Consider the following 19,519-nt stretch of genomic DNA (forward strand, 5'->3'; position numbering starts at 1 on the left):
CATCTGGAAGGCTCTGGCTGCTGTCTGAGCCATCAGGTCTTTGACAGGGACCACCACCAGGAACCGGGAGTAGTGATCCACGATGGTTAGGGCGTAGACATACCCGCTTCTGCTTGGAGCCAGTTTAACATGGTCCAGAGCGACCAGTTCCAGCGGCTGCCTGGTGATGATGGGCTGCAGGGGAGTCCTCTGGCTGGCACGGTCCCTTCTTCTTAGATTGCACGGGCCACAGTCTCTACACCACCTCTCAATGGCTCCTCTCATGCCTATCCAGTAGAACCGTTCACGCAGCAGGAACTCCAGCTTCTTCCATCCGAAGTGCCCTGCCCCATTGTGGTAGGCCTCAAGCACCATAGCTGCGTCCCGTCTCGGTACCACAACCTGCCAGATCAGTTCATGTGTCCGGGAATTGACCATTCTGCGGCACAACTTCTCCTTGTAGAGAAACAGTCTGCTCTTCTCCGTCCACAGTTGCTTGGTCTCTTCCGGAGCATCTGGGTCCAGGCGGGCGTCAGCCTGGGTCAGCATCTCCTTCACCAGACGGACTGCGGGGTCACTGTCTTGCGTCTCCGCCCAGTTGTAGTGGGGTAAGGGGTTGAATGTAGCAGATCGCTGGCCCCTCACACGGTGGGAATACTGGGTAATCCCATGACGGTGAAACGCAGGGAGTTCGATCTCTTCCAATTCTTCAGGATCCTCCCCTTCGTCCGGTAGGTTTGGCATCCTGGACAGGGCGTCTGCATTGGTATTGGAGCATCCTGCCCGGTATTTGATCGTGAACTCAAAATTGGACAGGCGGACCATCCATCTCTGCTCCAGGGCACCCAGTCTTGCAGTGTCCAGGTGTGTCAACGGGTTGTTGTCCGTGTACACGGTGAACCTGGAAGAGGCAAGGTAATGCTTGAAACGTTCGGTTACTGCCCACACCACTGCCAGGACCTCTAGCTTGAACGAGCTGTAATTCTCAGGGTTTCTTTCCGTGGGTCGCAGTTTTCGGCTGGCGTAAGCAATTACCCGTTCTCTCCCCTGCCGGATCTGGGACAGTACGGCTCCTAGCCCGATGTTGCTTGCGTCCATGTAGAGGATAAAGGGCTGGCTGTAATCAGGGTACGCCAGGATTTCATCCCCCGTGAGGGCCATCTTCAGCTGGCGGAAGGACTCCTCTTCCAGCTTTTCCCATTTGAAGGGTGGCTTCGGGTTTTTGGCCTTCCTGGACTGGCCTATCAGGAGGTCCTGCATAGGAGCTGCCTTCTTGGTAAAACCGGGAATGAATCTTCGGTAGTAGCCTACCAACCCGAGGAACTGCCGCACTTCCTTTATGCTGGATGGTCTTGGCCAGTCCTTGATCACGGTGATCTTGTCGGGGTCGGGGACCACTCCATCAGCACTCACCACGTGTCCCAGGTACTGTACCTTTGGCTTCAGTAGATGACACTTTGAGGGTTTAACCTTTAGGCCATAGTTTGCCAGGGCTTCAAACACTTCTGCCAGGTGTTCCAGATGGTCCTCATAGGTCTTGGAATAAACGATGACGTCGTCCAGGTATAATAGGACCGTCTCGAAGTTCCGGTGTCCCAGACAGCATTCCATCAACCGTTGGAAGGTTCCTGGTGCGTTGCAGAGCCCGAACGGCATACAGTTAAATTCGCTGAGTCCCATTGGGGTGGTGAATGCGGTCTTCTCCCGGTCCGCCTCTGCTACAGGAACCTGCCAGTACCCGCTAGTGAGATCCAAAGTAGAGAAGAAGTTAGCAGATTTTAATGCAGCTAAGGACTCTTCTATCCTTGGTAACGGGTACGCATCTTTGTGTGTGATACGGTTGACCTTCCTGTAGTCTACACACATTCTCATGGTGTTGACTTTCTTTTTCACTAAGACTAGTGGAGCTGCCCAGGGGCTACAGCTGTCCCTAATTACCCCAGCCTCCTTCATGTCTTTTAGCATCCCCTTGGCGTGTTGATAGTGTGCAGGGGGTACGGGTCGGTATCTCTCCTTTATGGGAGGATGGTCTCCCGTGGGGATGTGATGTTCTACCCCCTTTACTCGCCCGAAGTCTAGCGGGTGTTTACTGAACACTCTCTCGTACTCTTGAACCACCCGATAGACTCCCTGTTTTTGGTGTGAGGGAGTGGAGTCAGTACTCAAAAGCAGTTGCTGACACCAGTCCTCCATTGGTTTCTTAGAGCCGTTACCTTCCTCTGGTTGAGATGGAGGCAAGGGTTCCACGGCCTGTACAGAGTTCTGGTTGATGGTGAACAATTTGGCTAGCGTGGCATACCGGGGCAGGTATACTTCTCTCTCCCCGATATTTATGATGCGGACGGGCACCCTCCCATGACGTACATCGACCACCCCCCGTGCTGTCAAAATGGTGGGCCTACTGTCTGAGTAGACGGGTTCTACCATTGCTTGGTAGTCTCTACCTCTAAGACCAATAGCTGCCCGGCACCAAATCATCATCTCACTTTTTGGGGGCATGGCAATAGGGAACGGGTCACACATTCTCACGCTACCTATCTCACCACCAGATAATTCCACCTGTTGCCGCTTCATCAGTGCCCGGATCTCTTTTTGGAGCACACGCTGCTGGCTGGAACTGGCGTTCTTGGCAACCTGTTGCAAAATAAGAATCACCTCTGCCAGACAGTTTTCAATTACGTTAGTACCTAGGGTTATTTTTGGGTGACTCTCGCGACGGTCAATGTCCACAATGATAAGTCCTTGTGCCGGCAGTTCAACTTTACCGACCTTGATGGTCACTTCCTTAAATCCTATCTGTGGCACGGGCTGACCATTGCTGGCGATAATGCTCAGGTCGTCATCTGCGTAGCGGGTTATGTCCGAGTCATTCCAGTACTGCTTAAAGAGCACGTACGGCATGGTGGTCACCTGTGACCCAGTGTCTAGTAGGGCACTCATAGGAATGCCATCCAGTACCACAGGCAAGATTGGACGTCCCCCTACGTATTTATCAAGCCAGTTTGATGGGCCTGATGATCTTATGCCTGGGGGTTGGCCCTCTACCCCAGGTTGTGCCCGTTTAAATGACAGTACCTTGCCATATGTCCGGGTTGATTGCAGCGGCGGCAGATGGGTCGTCCGTCCTCGTTGTATCTGTCGCTGGGTCTTCCTCTGGCCGGTGGGGTCCTCCTCCGGTCCGGATGCCAGCTGGATCTTTCCTGGAGAAGAGACCTGTAAAGACTGCACAGTTCTGGTTAGCGCGGCAACGCTCTTAGTCAGCTCTTGGACCTGAAGGTGCAGGTCTGTAGCCGGGTCACTGTTTAAAGCCTGGTGGTAAGTGATAGCAGGGCGCCTGTGGGTCACAGAGCCACCTGGTGCCGGTTCTCGGAGCACCCGGATGGCTCTGACCTTGAATTGTGCAAAGTCCAGGTCAGGGTCCTGTAAGGCCATTGCCCGCAATTGGGTTCGGTGGGCATTGCACAGTAGACCCTCAATAAATTGTTCGGTCAGCAGCTTGTCTTCATTTCCCACGCTGTCAGGGTCTGCCTGCTTAATGGCTCTCAGGGCCTCTTGTAGGTTTAGAGCATAGTCTCTTACACTCTCATGTGCCCGCTGTTTGCACCCGTAAAATCGGAGCTTTATTTCGGCTGAGGTGCGGGTGTCAAATGTGTCTTTCAGCCGGGCTAGTATTTCTCTGACAGTCCTCTTCTTCCCAGGTGACCAGGACTTTACCTCCCTTTGGGCTGCCCCGATTAACTGGGCCACCAGGATGCTCACTTTTTGCTCTTCTGTGAGGGGGTATACCTGGAAGAGGCTATCAAGTCTTTCCCTAAAGTCACTCAGGGTATGTGACTCTCCTGAGTACTGGGGTAGCCAGGTTGCCCCCGGGATATAGGGCATGGTGAATGGCATGACTGCTGCAGCGGTTGCGCTGGCGGTGGCTGTGGCAGTGGAGCTTCCCTCCGTGTCCGACATCCTCCTTCCCCCCTAGTGGACCGTGGCCTACCTTGCGATGCTCTTCTTCCGTAGGCCGCGGCTCCGCAGTCGCTCGTCGGGGTTGAGGACCTGGCATCGCGCTCCGATGACGTCAGCGTCGCTCTTCCTCCCTTCCAGGACCTTACGCAGCGTCGGAGCGTGGGGCGGAGCTTCGGATCTCGCGCGCTTTCGGCGTCCACGCCCCTCTTCTTCCCACGCGGCGTCCCGAAGATGGCGTCCGAAGGCGGGAAGCAGCTGCGGATGGCGGGAAGAAGGCAGAAGACGGCGGGAAATGGTCCAAGATGGCGTCTGATGGCGGGAATCGGCTCCGGATGGCGGGAAACGACTCCGGACGGCGGGAATCTTCACCACAGATAAGTTCAAAAGTCTTTTTCAGGCACGCAGTACCCGGTAGTTGCGGGCACGAAATCCTGCCGACTATGCCAAAGTTGACACGCCCCCTGGGCCTGTGCTGTGCAGGGGAATACCAGGAGCCGGATCGCTGGGGGTTGTAGTCTCAGTGTGGCGGTGACCCGGTCCATGCCCAGGGCGGTCAAACCAGTGGCAGTCTTAAGTAATAACAATGTCCGACTACGCCACCCGTGGATTGCGGTCAGTGGGGACCGCCGCTGCGCTGCCGAGTATGGGATAACTCCCCACGGGAGAAGTATTGCCTCAGGGCAGCTAATGTGGATGATGGGAGTGATGGTGTGAGCGTCCCAGTAGTAATGGTGCTGGTGCGGCGATGAAACACAGACGTGTGGTGCAGTTCAGGGTCTTTACTGATGGTATAAAGCAGACCCTACCGGGAGTACTGGTTAGCAGTAGAGGCCTGGTCAGTCTGTGAGCAAGCAGGATCTCCCCTGGCCAGGTGGAGTTGTAGGCCTCCCCGACTATCTGCACTCTTTCCTGGCTACCTTGCTCTATGCGGGTAGAAGTAGCCCACGTCCCTGAGTATACCGTGTGGTGCTCACCCGTATGGCCGGTGACTTGGGGCCTTCCGTTAGCCTCCGCTTCACGATGGCGGTGCTGGTCCCTTGCTTGTGACCGTGCCTTCGGGTTTCTAAGGCCAGAGGACATGGAATCCCCTGCCGGTTGGATTCTGCTGCTGGACCTGGATGTCCCCACAGCCTCGGATTCCGTGTCCGGGTTAGTGTCTTCAACCAGGGCAAACTCTGCTCAGCTCCAGCCCCTGGTATTCTCTCCTGCTCCTACAGAGCTCCTGTTGTCACTTTCCCTTTCCAGGCTCTGATTGACCTAATCCCGCCCCAGACCCAGTTTATAAGGGCAGATTCCTCCCCTCCCAGGTCTGGGCGGGCCGTGTTGCATGCTTAGGGCTCCTGACCAGAGAAACCTCCCACTTGCTCGCAGACAAAATATCTCTATTACTGTGGTAACCAGACCCCTGGGGTGCCACATAAGGATCCAGCTCTGACCTCATGGTCTAACCCCCATGAGGTTATTAGAAAGTGATGAAAAATTAGAGCACTGATAACTCACACATTTCAGATAAGGGGAGGGGTAACACAGCTGAGTTTAACTATGCCACATTACAACCCTTCTATCAGCTCTCCTTTCCTTTAGTCACATCAGCTTTGCTGTACTGCCCCTCCCCCTGTCCAGAGATATGTCACAATTATGTCTGCTGTACACAAAGCATATGTGAATGTATAAGCCTTTTGAGTGATTACTGACACAGTTCCAGACAGGCAGTGTGGGGGGCAGTACAGCAGAGCTGAGAGTGCTTGGGAAGGACACATCTTGAGAGGGACAGTGAGATCTGTTTATCAAAAATTATGATTCCACAGGATTGATAAGATTAATTCTTATAACAGCAGCTTGGTCAGGAATTGAAAGAGCGAAGGAGGGAAGTGAACAGCTAACTGCTGTATATGGGCTGGAGAGAGCTGTCTGATATTTTAAGAGTTAACTTCTCTCCTATAATGTAATTACTGCACACACTGGCTATGGTCTGGGCAGGCATTGGCTGGTCAGGCCCCATGGAAGCGAGCTGTACATTATGAAAATTAAAAGCTCTTGTTGCCGGAGAATGATGTCAGATAAAAAAAGCAAAGCAGTTGAAAACTTGCTTATTTTCATGCTGTCTAAAAAATTAAAGCAATTTAATATCTTGAGAATACTCGTTTAAGTCAAGGAAAAACCCAGCAAGTCCTCTTCAAATTCATAAATAAATACAATAAATAGTACAGAGCTGAACACCCTTGTCATCCTGTGATTTACACACTGATGTCATTGACAAAGGAGTGAATGGACTGGACATCAGGTTGACAAAAACTATGAGACACTCTGCAATCTAACATGCAAATGGAAAGTTCTCAATACATTTTGTAATTTATCAAACCTCTTCATGGAATACAATTAATTCCTAAAATATTGAACTATTGCACCCCAATTAGCTTTTTCATGAGCATCTCATTAATCTTCAATAACAGTGTGAGGGTTACAACTTTGCTGGTAAGTTTCCCAGTGGCACACATGTCCCCAGTCTCAGCATTTTTATATATGTGTTTTAATCATTTATGTGGATTATTATTAAAAGTAGTGGAAACATCTAAGTGTCCAACACCCACTGTCTCACCCAAATCAGAACTTATTTCCAGAGACATGCAGTGTGCTTGCAATGTATCTATATATTCAGGTTTTCTCAGGCACTGACTTGTATCAAGTTGTATTTTATCATCCTAAATGCTGCCATTGATTACTTACCTCAGGCAGTGCTATAATGAAGTCATAGGCATTAGCTTCTTTGGCTGCAGCTTCAATTTCCTCATCAGTAACATTTTCTCTCCCGTATTTGATATTCTTCCTAATAGATGTTCCAAACAAAATAGGCTCCTGGCTGACCACTCCGATAAATTCTCTGTAATGTCTTACATTCAGAGATCTTATATCATGACCATCAACTATTATCTACAACAACAAAGCAGGCAAGGTCTGAATTAGTGGAGCAACATTAAAAAAAATGTGTTTTTTTCCATTTTAATTTCTAAAAGTAGAGAATTTTAACATAAACCCTTATCCAGGAATTGAACAAGAGAGAAAAGTTATTACCGATCCTTGTTGTGGGTCATAAAGTCTCTGTAGAAGCTGCACTGTGGTGCTTTTTCCACATCCACTGTGTCCAACCAGTGCCACAGTCTGTCCTGATTTAACTTTTACATTTAGTCCATTTAAAACCTTAAAAATAAATTAGTTTAACATTATTATAATATAAAATGAAAACAAAAAAAATGTTTGAGCAATTTAGAGTTTTTTAAGGGGTGAACGTAAAAGCCTTACTAGATATTATATCACATAGTGACAAGGGACTATAGGCACCTACCTAATCCCTACCTAATGATAAATGATTGCATTGATTAAGGATCACTATCCGAAACACGTTTGACAAATATCCTCCTAACCCTTGGTGCGGTTGTGACTATGGATTGATATTGGATTTATTTTAAATTTTACCAATAAAGTTGATTCTTTTACAGAAGACCAATATGCTGGAATTTCTTTCCCTTTGCATGAACTAGGGGAATCCTAGGCTATCCCTGTTCCCCGGATTACCCTGGATGGTGGAGACGCCAGGGTCTCATACCTTGCTATGTTCCTATCTTAACTCTTATCTGTTTCATCCCACCCAAGAAGGTGTGAGGTCAAAGTGTATTTGAAAACACTAACTACAAAAGCAGGGGGTTAACATACAGGGACAAAATAAAACTACAATCATACAAATACACTCACAAAACAACAGAGTGGGAAATGGGATGAATAGAAGGCACAAACCAAATGGGAAAGGATAATGAAAATCATGCAGACCAACTCCACGCAGCAATCTCCTGAAAAACTCTCCAACCGCCTACTCCAAATACTGAACTTCTCATTCAACTCCAAACCAGAAAGTAGAATCACTATCATTAGCAACTCCTTGTGACAGTGACAAGCATATATACCAGAGGGGAGTGGCCAACACAGAACAGCTGAGACAATTCAGGATGAAGAGCTCCAGGAGATCAACTGAACTGATTAACACTTGCAATGACAGAGCAAGGAAAACCTGCACTGTTTAATAGGATGGTGAAGCAGTTCTAATCAGTGCAGTAGTTCCTGTAACCAGACGCCGCAATCTTTTAGCCCCTCTCTGTTGAGGTCTCCCCGTGTCACACTAGGTGTGGGAAAGACTTAGTACAACACAGAGTGAAGAGGGAAAGGGAGCCCAGACACTAGGGAAAGGTGGGGGAGTGGAGACCTCCTAGTCTGGTCTAGTGTCGCCCTGTCTCAACTATTGACCCTATATTTGCTCTTAACCAATCTCCGCACGCGTTCCTCGCCCAGTCTTTCCCTGGCATTAGATTCAGGCTAGGGAAGGGAGGAGATGAGCACTAGTCGATCTCCACTGAACTCTAAAGACAAAAAGGAAAGACAAACAGGGGAAATCGCTTAGCTTTTAGATGACTCCTCGACAAATGCGCACACGTCCTCAAACACCAGAGAGGAAGAAGTACTTCTCTTGCTGAAGTCTCACAAGGAGTAATGAATATCGCTAGCACCTCCCTCTGTACGCATCAGGTATTTATACACCCATACCAGGGAGTTAATTAGCCAGAGGAAGGTAGCCGCTAGGTCCTCGAGACAGCCTCTAAGAAGATGTCTGGAATGCCAAACAGATCTCCTGCAAATACTGCAGGGCGACAGTCTGTCACTTCTGACACACCCGTGACTTCCCGTGACATATTGTTTATGTGTCCATATTGAAGTACATTTAAACTAAAGGTACAATTCCATATTTTTATGCTTTATAAATAGCTGCTATTGGTCTAAAATAACAAAAAAAGTAAAACTCATTTTCCAACTCCCCAGACATATTTTACCTGAACTTTGGGGGTGCAGCTACTGTATGGGTGAGTCCCCAACGAGCAGTGCTATTACTTAGCTTTGTACTACACACAAAATGAGGAAGACTGTATCCAGACATTCACAAAAGAAACACATCTTTCTTTTATTATCAATATCAAAAAACATCTAAGTAATATAAATAGGCAAATAACTGAGGAGGCACATTACAGCAGAATTGTAAGCCCGACAATCTGGCTGCGGCATCATGGAGTCACTGTGACGGACAAAATTCAATCTATGGTTTCAAACTAGACAAGAGGTAGTTAAATCAGTGGTGGTGAGAAAGGGGGGCACTGATCCATTTGAGATAATTTGTAATGGCTCCTGTAAGAGTTTCTACCATGTATTGTGATAAGGACACCTCTGGTCTTCTGTTCAATTAGTGAATAATGGCCATTATGAAATTTGCCAACCTATAATTTGCTTTCACGTGCAATAAATAAAATTGGACAGATGTAGAGGTGGTGCATTAAACAGTCTGTGCCTCAGCAAATTACCATCTTTTGATAAAGGATTGAAATATTCAATGGTTTTTGGTAATCTGTGGCTGCAGAGATGGATTTCTGATCGCTTGCAACCAAATTGCTAATCTCTTCTTAGTAAAAGAACAGGTGGGTGCCATTCTGTTGCCCATACTTATTCAAATATCTTGCCCATAATGAGATGAATGATGCCATTACCAGATGTAATGCTTTTGCAGACATGGGCAGTAGAACAGGAGGCTCCTTGTCGACATCTCATGTCTCACAGTATGTTATGTCTCTCAGCATGCCTTTCCCCAAGGAATTGTCTCTAGTCTTCAGTAGTATTCCCTGGAGCAGACATTTCTGAGATAGGGGTGACCAGAAAAAAATTGGGGTTCACGCAATATAGAGACTAGTGATGAGCACCAGTGTATACAGCACAAGAGGGTCCATTGAACCTTCTGTCTGCTCCTGCTGTTACAGATATCAATAGACATAGCCCCAGATATCAGGAGCCAGGGCTAATTTTTTTTTTATCTTAATTCTGATTACTTGCTTAAAAAGGAATCCAGAGTACACCAATTTGCTCCTCCATTTGCTTGTTAGCAGAATACAGCAGGATTTTTTTTTATTTTATTTGCATTACTGTATTGTGGAAGCAGAGAAACTTTTTCAATGATTAGATGTGATCCCATATGACTGCCATAATAATACAGAAATTTTATGGAACGTGCCAAATATTACATTGCATTTAAAGTCAGCCATCTGTGTTTTGTTGAACAAATTGACACTTGGTTGCTGACAAATACAATACTATTAGGCAACTGCGTGAAACTGTGGCCATCAGACGTGATCCCATAATACTGCCGTAATAATACAGAAATTTTTAGGAATGTGTCACATATCACACTGCATTTAAAGTCTGCCAGGTGTATGTTGTTCCAAACGATTGCCACTTGATTGCTGACAAATACCATACTATTAGGTGGCTGCCTGAAACTGTGGTCATCAGACGTGATCTCATATGACTGCCCTAATAATCCAGCAATTTTTGTGAGAATGTCAAATATTACACTCCATTTAAAGTATTGCAGTTGTGGGTTCAAACCTATTCACAGTTGGTTGCTGACAAATAGCATATCTGTAAACGATGTTGTCAGAGTATCACTCCACTTTTACGGACTAGCAATAAGAAAAAAACATACAAAAAACAAGCTAAAATGGAAGAAATGTTAAGAAACATTCTTTCCAGGGTAATGACTTGTATGTAAGGCCAAAAGAAATAATAAACAAAAAAAAAAGTTATGGACTGTGGAAGACATTTATGCGACCAGAATGAACACTCATCTGGATCTGATGATACCACCTAGCATCTGTCCCTATTGTACATGCATCTAACAGCGTTATTGATAGGGAATAAAATAGATTTTAAAATTTTTTGGCAGCACCAGCAGCACACAGTATACCGCAATAATATCTGGCTGGATCAATGTAATACGCTATCCATACTGCGATAACTCACACGTAAACAAATTTCAGAAAAGACAGTTAATATTCTAGAATATTTAATCTATTTGAATTGTCCTTCCCATTATTAAGGAGTGAGTCTCCTATACTGTTATTGCATATGCAGCAAATTCAAGGGCTGCCAAAAATTAGGACACACTCCAATACACATTTGAAGAGAAGTAAAAAAAAATGAAATACACAGTAGGATCTTTAATATAAAAACTTGACTCGCCAATGAAACCTCAATGTAATCACATTGTTTAGCTCCTGCACCTCCTCCACCTCCTCCTCCTCCTCCTGTTCGGCCTCCATCTCCGAAATGACCACATAAGGCACAAGCTTGAAGCACTGCAGCACTGCCTTGGCCAAGTGGCAACAGGCTGTGCTGATGATAATATGCTTATGCTTAGGAGACAAACTACACACCGCTGCAGAGTTGTTGAAAACTGTAACACAGCAGGCAGATATGTGGCTCTCTCAGCTGAACATACTGCCAGGCATGGTCATGTGTGACAATGTCAGGAACCTGGTGGTGGAGAAATGACAGATACGGTTTACCTCTATGCCAGTCCTTTCACCGAGCTAAAACATATGGCTGTGGTGTACAGCTGTCACCGAGAAGCAGTCTCAGACTGAAGAACATTGGGGCCCACCTTTCTCCCCAACTCAAGAGCCCCATAGCAGCTGCAATGTTTGCGCAATGAACTCTCCTGAAGGAGAACCCAGTGCCCACAGGAGGACTCTCCGGTTCTCTGGTGGGCCCGTCCAACCCTCCCGAGAAGCAGCCCTTGCAAAGAAAAGTGCATGGGAAGGTTCCCGGACACTCTATGGCTGCTTTTTTACTGTGGACTAGCTTCAGCAATTAGTGTTGATCAAGCAATAAAATGCTCGGGTGTTTGAAGCTCGGGCCGAGCTTACCGTGATACTCGGGTGCTCGACCCGAGCAACGAGCCCAATGTTAGTCTATGGGAGACCCGAGCATTTTTGCGGCAGAACCCCCGGCAGTCTGTAGAAAGCCTAAAAAGTGCCCAAAACGATAGTGACAGTGCTCAAATGACATGGGACAGCATGGGGATCGCCCCAGGAAGCATTTCTGACCCCCAGGTCACTGCTGTCAACAACGTGGTCAGAGGTATTAAGCCACTTTTACGGGCTCACAATAAAACATTCAAAAACGAAACTGAAACTGTTTTCCTGTGAAATATGTTAAGGAACATCCTTATCTGGCTATGTGCTGTGTGACACATGCATACAGTGCTGAAAAGACATGGGAACAGCATGCGGAAGACCCCTGGAAGCATCTCTGACATCCAGGGCACTGCCTAAAAGTGTGCTCATTAGAAGTGATCCTTGCCGCATCAGAAGATGCAGACTTGCAACTATCCCCGTGCAAGACCCTGTCCCAGGGCAGTGTTCAATTGTACCTCCCCCCTTCCTTGCAATGCAAGCGCAAGTATGCAGCCTGCCTCCCACCCACCCCCAGGCTGCAATACCATACTTCTTGCTTGCTTGCACTTGAAATTGGGCCTTTTAGGTATGTGGAGGCGGAATCTGGCCACCACGTCATGGCTGCGTCGGCGGCCTGGTATCCATACTCAGTCCCCAGCCGCCTGGCAGCCGGGTGTCCACACACGGTCCCCAGCCGCCTGGGGGCAGCTGGGTGTCCATAAACGGTCCCCAGCCGCCCCCATTTGTCCCGGTGCACCTTATACACAAGCGCACATACCAAAACATTACCTGTGCCCTCCCCAGTGCATTTAGTGGGAAGGACAGCCTAACCACAAACACGTGGACAAGTGAATGTGGCCAGGGATGGTCCATCTCACTGACGCCTTCACACTGGGTTAATATTGTGGAAGCCGGGACACAGTTGGATACTGGGATGCAAGACATCCTCCAGACATAGAGGATTGCGGATCCTGGGTCAATCAGGCTTCAACACAAAGTTCAGAAGGTAGACAGCAGCAGTGGTCGGCCTCCTACACAATGAGTAAATTATTCATGATCATGAGGCCATCCATCTCCTTAGCTTTCTGTTCCTAAGAATGCAAGCGGATGTATGTAGTAGCGGCTAGGCCTGAGGTGGTCAGCGTTTTGGCGCATATCCTACCTCCTCCGAGGATTGCTGGATGTTTTCTTGCTACTATCCCAGTTCTATGACTCCCATTAAAACAAAGCTTCAGGTGATGAATGATGGATGAGGTGGTGGCAAAGGAGAAAGAGCAGGAGGAACAGGGACTATTCACATCAATATCCGGCTAGTCAACCACACATGTCTTGTAGGATATGTTTCTGTACCAAAAGGAGCGGTTTGGCTACACAGTTATAGGGCATACAGTGAGTGCAATGCCTACCAAAAATTTGCAGGCACTCCAATGCCCCTTGAAAGTGACATGGAGGTCAGAAGGCCTTAACTAAACCGTTTTTTCCATTTATAGCAACTGTGTCTCCCGTACACTGTTGGCCTAAGCAGTGAATGGAAGGCTTTCCAAAAATTATGAGGAACTGCAATGCCCCTTGAAACAGACGTGGATTACAGCGTACTAAAAACCTTCTACCCATTATTGGGGAGTGGGTCTCCCTTAGTGTTCGCATATGTATTGAAAAGCAAAAGCTGACTAAAATTAGGAGGAAATGCAATGCCCGTTGGAAGAGTCGTGGAGGTTAGAGGTAATTAAAAACAACATTTCAATGCCCCTTGGAAAAGCTGTGGAGGTCCCAGTGGAATAAAAAGACAACATCAATGCCCCTTGGAAGAGTGGTGGAGGTCGCAGTGGAATAAAAAGATAATATCAATGCCCCTTGGAAGAGTGGTGGTGGTCGCAGTGGAATAAAAAGACAATATCAATGCCCCTTGGAAGAGACGTGGAGGTCACAGTAGCTTAACAAGATGATTTTAATGCCCCTTGGAAAAGACGTGGAGTACAGAGTGGTTTAACAAGACGGTTTTAATGCCCCTTCGAAGAGACGTGGAGGTCCTAGTGGAATAAAAAGACAATATCAATGACCCTTGGTAGAGACGTGGAGGTCACAGTAGTTTAAGACGGTTTTAATGCCCCTTACAAGAGCCACTGTAACATCCCTGGTGGCTTGCTTGCATGGTGCACCATCTCCCACCATGCAAGACTGCAATCTTACCTGTCAGTCCATGCTGCACTCTTTGATCCAGTATCTGCTGCGTCCATGTCTCTTGTCTGATTGCTTAGGGCATCTGCGCGGCTTTCTGCTTGTTTCTTATAGCTACTGTGTGCACAGTCCTAATGCGTCCCCAGCTTATTGCTGTGAGTCACTGGATACTTAAACCCCCTCCACCCAGTAGGAGGTGCCTGAGCAACACTTTCACTCAGTTTGTCTTTTGCAACTGAGTTGCCAGGTCCTGTCCGGTATCTAGTCTGTTCTGCCACCCTGGGAACTGAGTACCCTGGGTCGCTACCTGTACCTCTGACCTTTTAGTCTGTTCCCGCCACCCTGGGGGCTAAGTACCCAGGGCCGCTACCTGTGTCTCTGACTTCTAGTCTGTTTCTGCAACCCTGGGGGCTGAGTTCCCAGGCTTGCTCCTGTATCTTGTTCCCGGTTCAGTTCCTGTCTGAACAGTGTCCTAGCCCAATACTTTTTTCTCTCTATGTCCGTACCTTCCCTTTTCCTGCAGTTTCTGAACCTGCACCTAACTCCATCTCGTTGTCTCTGTACTTCTGTTTGTGAGTTTTGTGTCCACTCGCTACTTCATTGTAAGTACCTTGTGTGAATCTGGTTCTGCTTGTCCCCTTTCCCTGCCTCCATATTAACCTCCTATGTTCTAACCATCTTCCTGTATTTTCCTGTGTTCCATGTGAACAGAGCCCTGTCCTGTGTGCCTTCTCCTTCTGCTCTGTTCTGCTCTGCTTGTTCACCGCTCCGGCAGTTCCGCTCTTCCCGCTTGTTTACCGCACCTGTGATTCTGTTCTGCTCTGCTTGTTCACCGCTCCGGCGGTTCCGCTCTGCTCCGCTTGTTTACCGCACCTGCAGTTCTGTTCTGCTCTACTTGTTCACCGCTCCGGCGGTTCCGCTCTGCTCCGCTTGTTTACCGCACCTGCGGTTTTGCTCCGCTCTGCTTGTTCACCGCACCTGCGGTTTTGCTCCGCTCTGCTTGTTCACCGCACCTGCGGTTTTGCTCCGCTCTGCTTGTTCACCGCCGTGCAACCTTGGTCGGACCGGGTTGATATTTAGTTACACCCCTCCAGAAACTCCTCGGTTCATGGTCCAGTGGGATCACTAATCACGCTCACGTCAGTCAGTCCGGGCGCAAGCGTAACAGCCATGCAGTACAGCATATTAAAAACATTATTCCCATTATTGTGGAATGGGTCTCCCATAGTCTTTGCCTATGCCTTCCAAGCAAAAGCTGCCAAAAATTAGGAGGGAGGAACTTGTAATGCTGGCAACACGAATCACGGTCACCCTGGTGGTATAGTGGTGGTGGAGGCTGAGGATAAGGAAAAGAGCAAAAAACAGCCGAAATGAGGAAGCGTATACCCATGTGTGGGTGTGAAGCGGTGCATGGGAATACACCTCCCGAAATAACACAGTGGATTTGATTTTATGTTACTCTGCTGTCATTTGGTGGTAATGAGAAGTCTGGCCCAATCCAGCCCTTGTTCATTTTGATAAGGGTCAACTTGTCAGCATTGTCAGTTGACAGGAGAGTGCGCGTATCAGTTATTATTCCCCCAGCGGCACTAAAAACACGCTCTGATAACACGCTAGCGGCAGGGCAGGCCAGGACCTCCAAGGCGTACAGAGCGAGTTCATTCTAAGTGTCCAGCTTGGATACCCAATAATTAAAAGGCACAGAGGAATCACGGAGGACGCTGGTACGGTCAGCGAGGTACTCCCTCACCATCTTTTGAAACTTTCCACTCCTTGTGAGAGTACCCCACGCCTCAAGGCCTGTAAGCTGGGCGGGTCTCAGAAAACTGTCCCAGAACGTTGACAGTGTTCCCCTGCCTCCGCTGGATTGAAGTTGCGCCTCTCTCGCCTGTACGCCTTGGTTGGGCAACGAACAGTGACCTCTGCCGCTAGCGTGTTCAGATGGGAATTTTTTTAACAGTTCTGCAGCAAGGGCCTTTGGTACTGCCCCATTTTTGTAGACCTCTAAGCCTCAGGAATAAGAGAGTGAAAGTTCTCCTTGTAGTGGGGGTCTAAAAGTGTCACCAACCAGTAATGACTGTCACCCAACATTTTGACAACGCGAGGGTCATGGTTAAGGCAGCGTAACAAAGTCAGCCATGCGTGCCAGACTGGTAACGGACAAGACTTCCGTGTCCTCACCAAGATGACGACTGACCATGCTCTCCTATTCCTCCCCCCTGTCCTCAGGCCACCCACGCTGAACCGACAGTATGACAGTTGTACAGGTACTACCATCTACAGCGCATGATACCAGCTCCTGTTATTCCTCCCCCTCCCTCATTGTCCCCCAATGCACGTTGGGATGAGAGGAGGCTGGGCTGTTAGTAATCGCCCGCTACGGCTTCTTAATCTATCTCTGTTAGAACCTTGCTCTTAGTTTTTTTTCCTTTGCTGGTCACATGACCTTGTTGGCCTATTTAATCCTGCTCCGCCCTTCTGGCTTTGCTGGACTTCATTGTATATCTACTTTCTAGCTAGCCTGTGCTCTGTGTCTTGCTCTGTTAGTTTGCTTGGTCTATTGACCTCTATGTTCTATATATTTTGTTTGTTCGTCTGTCTGCTACTATTTCTGTTAGGAGGTGTCCCATATTCCTCCCAGTCCTTAGTACTTGTAGGGATTCCTTCCTCACATCTATAGGTCTCCGTACAGACTAGCTTAGGACTTTAGCAGGTCTGATCGCAGGATCAGGTTCCCTGTTACATCATAGGGATTAAGCTGAGTTCTATCGTAGGGACAGATCTCCTCTCTTTCCTTAGCTCTGGTAGCAGAACATAACAGTAAGTCCAGCCTGCAAATTCTCTAAGGAAAGATTTTTCTGTTCCATCATGGTGTCGGTTCAGGATTTGGTTCATCGCCTGCAGGGACTCTCTCTGGAGGTGGCCGAGCTCCGTCAGCACGTGAGTAACTGTCCTGGAGCACATTTCTTGGAGCCTAAGGTATGTTTGCCGGATTTATTTTTTGGTGAACACCGAGAATTTTTTTCATTCAAAAATGCTTGCTTATTGTATTTTCGTTTGAGACCTAAGTCCTCTGGGGATGAATCCCAGCGCGTAGGGTTCATAATGTCACTTTTGCGCAAAGAGCCTCAGGAGTGTGCCTTTTCTTTGCAACCTAGTGATACATGCTTCAGATCAGTGGATAGTTTTTTTTCTGCTTTGGGACTATTATATGATGATCCTGACCGTGTCGCATCAGCTGAGACTGAGTTGAGACGTTTAAAACAAGGATCAGGTAATGTGGAAAAATATTGTACTCATTTCCGTCGTTGGTCTACTCAAACAGGGTGGAACGATTCTGCTCTGAAAAGTCTATTTCTTGCTGGGCTCAGTGAAAGGGTTAAAGACCTGCTAATTGCTTATCCTACACCTGAAGATTTGCAACAGGCTATGCAATTAGCTATACGGGTGGATAGAAGACTGCGTGCAAGGGTTAATGAGAGCAAATCCTCTGCTATGTCAGTTTCTGGTTATGAGAATGTGTGTACTAACAATGGTGAACCGATGGAGATTGGATCGGTGGCACCTCGCTCTCAAGAAAAAGACCGTCGATTTTTTGAAGGCTTGTGTTTCTATTGCGGAAAATCTGGTCATTTGATTAAAGGCTGTGAGCTTCGTATGAAGAAAGAAAAAAAAATGGTCAGTCATGCCCGTATTGCCTGTTTAAATTCCAAGGGTGTATTTTTAGCTGCTTCCACGATTGCTCAGGAAAAATTAATGGAATTTCGGGTGTTTGTCGATTGTGGGTCTACTCTGAATGTTATTGATGGGGGATTCGTGGAAAGACTCAATTTAAAACCTGAACCTTTATCATCCCCCATTGCTGTGGTTTCTGTGGATGGTTCCCCTTTGAAGAATATTACTCTCAAGGTCTGTGAATTTCCTCTCACTATTAATGGTGTTCACCATGAGAAATTGGATTTGGTAGTGTTGAATAACTTGCCTTCTCCAGTAATATTGGGATTGCCCTGGTTAAAATTTCACAATCCTGTACTGGATTGGTCTACCAGTGAAATTAAATCCTCGAGCCATAAATGTTATGACAAGTGTTGTAATGGGCGTATTGCAGCTTTGGATAGGGGAGAATTGCCTGTTCCTATTCAGGATTTTTGGAGAGTTTTTTCTGAGAAGGAATCGCAGGTTTTGCCTCCCCATAGAGACTATGATTGTTCTATTGAATTTGTCCCTGGAGCGACTCTTCCTAAAAGTCGTTTATTTAACCTTACTATTCCTGAGAGGAAGGCTTTGGAGGAATACATACAGACAAGTTTGGCCGCCGGTCACATTAGGCCCTCTAAGTCTCCTGTGGCGGTTGGATTTTTTTTTGTAAAAAAAAAGGACGGCGGTTTAAGTCCTTGTCTGGATTTTCGTGAGATTAACAAAATTACTGTACGCAATCCTTACCCACTGCCATTGATTCCTGATCTGTTTAACCAGTTAATGGGGGCCAAGTGGTTCTCTAAAATTGACCTTAAGGGGGCATACAATCTGTTGCGCATGAAGGAGGGTGACGAATGGAAGACTGCTTTTAACACTCCTGTGGGTCATTTTGAGAATCTGGTTATGCCTTTTGGTCTTACTAATGCTCCTGCATTTTTTCAGAATCTGATTAATGACATCCTTAGACCTTTGATCGGTAAAAATGTGGTTGTGTATTTGGATGACATTTTGATTTATTCGCCGGATCTGGAGTCTCATTGGCGGAGCGTGCGTGAGGTATTACAGTTATTAATGGACAATTCGCTTTTTGCTAAGCTGGAGAAATGTGAGTTCGTTGTACAGAGAATTAGTTTTTTGGGCTACATTATCTCCAGCAAAGGTTTTGAGATGGATCCGGTTAAGGTTCAGGCTGTGCAGGAATGGCCTAGGCCTATTGGTTTGAAATCGATACAGAGGTTTTTGGGTTTCGCCAATTACTATAGAAAATTCATAAAAATTTTTTCTAGTATTGTCAAACCTCTGACTGATCTCACCAGGAAAGGTGCTGATGCGGTTCAGTGGTCTTCTGAGGCCATTGAAGCTTTTGTGTATCTCAAGGAGAGGTTCACCTCTGCTCCCATCCTTATGCAGCCTGATGTTACTAGGCCGTTTTTGGTTGAGGTTGATGCTTCCACTGTGGGGGTTGGCGCAGTATTGTCTCAGGATAACGGGGATGGATTACATCCCTGTGCCTTTTTTTCAAAAAAATTTTCGGAGACTGAACTGAATTACGATATTGGTAATCGGGAATTATTGGCTATTAAACTCGCATTTGAACACTGGTGCCACTTCTTGGAAGGTGCGGAATTTCCCGTTCAGGTTCTTACGGATCATAAAAATCTGATATATCTTGATGCTGCCAAGCGCCTGAATGCCCATCAGGCTAGGTGGGCACTGTTTTTCTCGCGGTTTAATTTCTCCGTTACTTACATCCCTGGTACTAAGAATGTTAAGGCGGATGCCTTGTCTCGCAGTTTTTCTCCCATAGTCGGTGCTGAGAAAGAGGAGAACATTTTACAAGAAGGTGTTGTGATAGCTGCTTTGGACTCCGTTTTGGAAAATGA

At 47.2% G+C, this 19,519-nt stretch overlaps 1 protein-coding gene across 15 annotated transcripts in view; it reads right to left on the reverse strand.

Annotated features, from left to right (window-relative positions):
- LOC141265129 (ATP-binding cassette sub-family B member 5-like) overlaps positions 1-19,519 on the reverse strand; it is a 401,328-nt gene that overhangs the window by 184,697 nt on the left and 197,112 nt on the right. For all 15 annotated transcript variants that reach the window (XM_073677823.1, XM_073677815.1, XM_073677819.1 and 12 more), the window contains 2 exons: positions 7,009-7,134; positions 6,664-6,867 (listed from right to left, as the gene is read on the reverse strand). In XM_073677823.1, coding sequence (XP_073533924.1) covers positions 6,664-6,867; positions 7,009-7,134 — 330 coding nt within the window. The remainder of the gene's footprint in view (positions 1-6,663; positions 6,868-7,008; positions 7,135-19,519) is intronic.

Source organism: Phyllobates terribilis, unplaced genomic scaffold, assembly GCF_046119375.1.
Source record: "Phyllobates terribilis strain yellow unplaced genomic scaffold, ASM4611937v1 Scaffold_4__5_contigs__length_816908805, whole genome shotgun sequence".
NCBI classification, from domain to species: Eukaryota; Metazoa; Chordata; class Amphibia; order Anura; family Dendrobatidae; genus Phyllobates; species Phyllobates terribilis.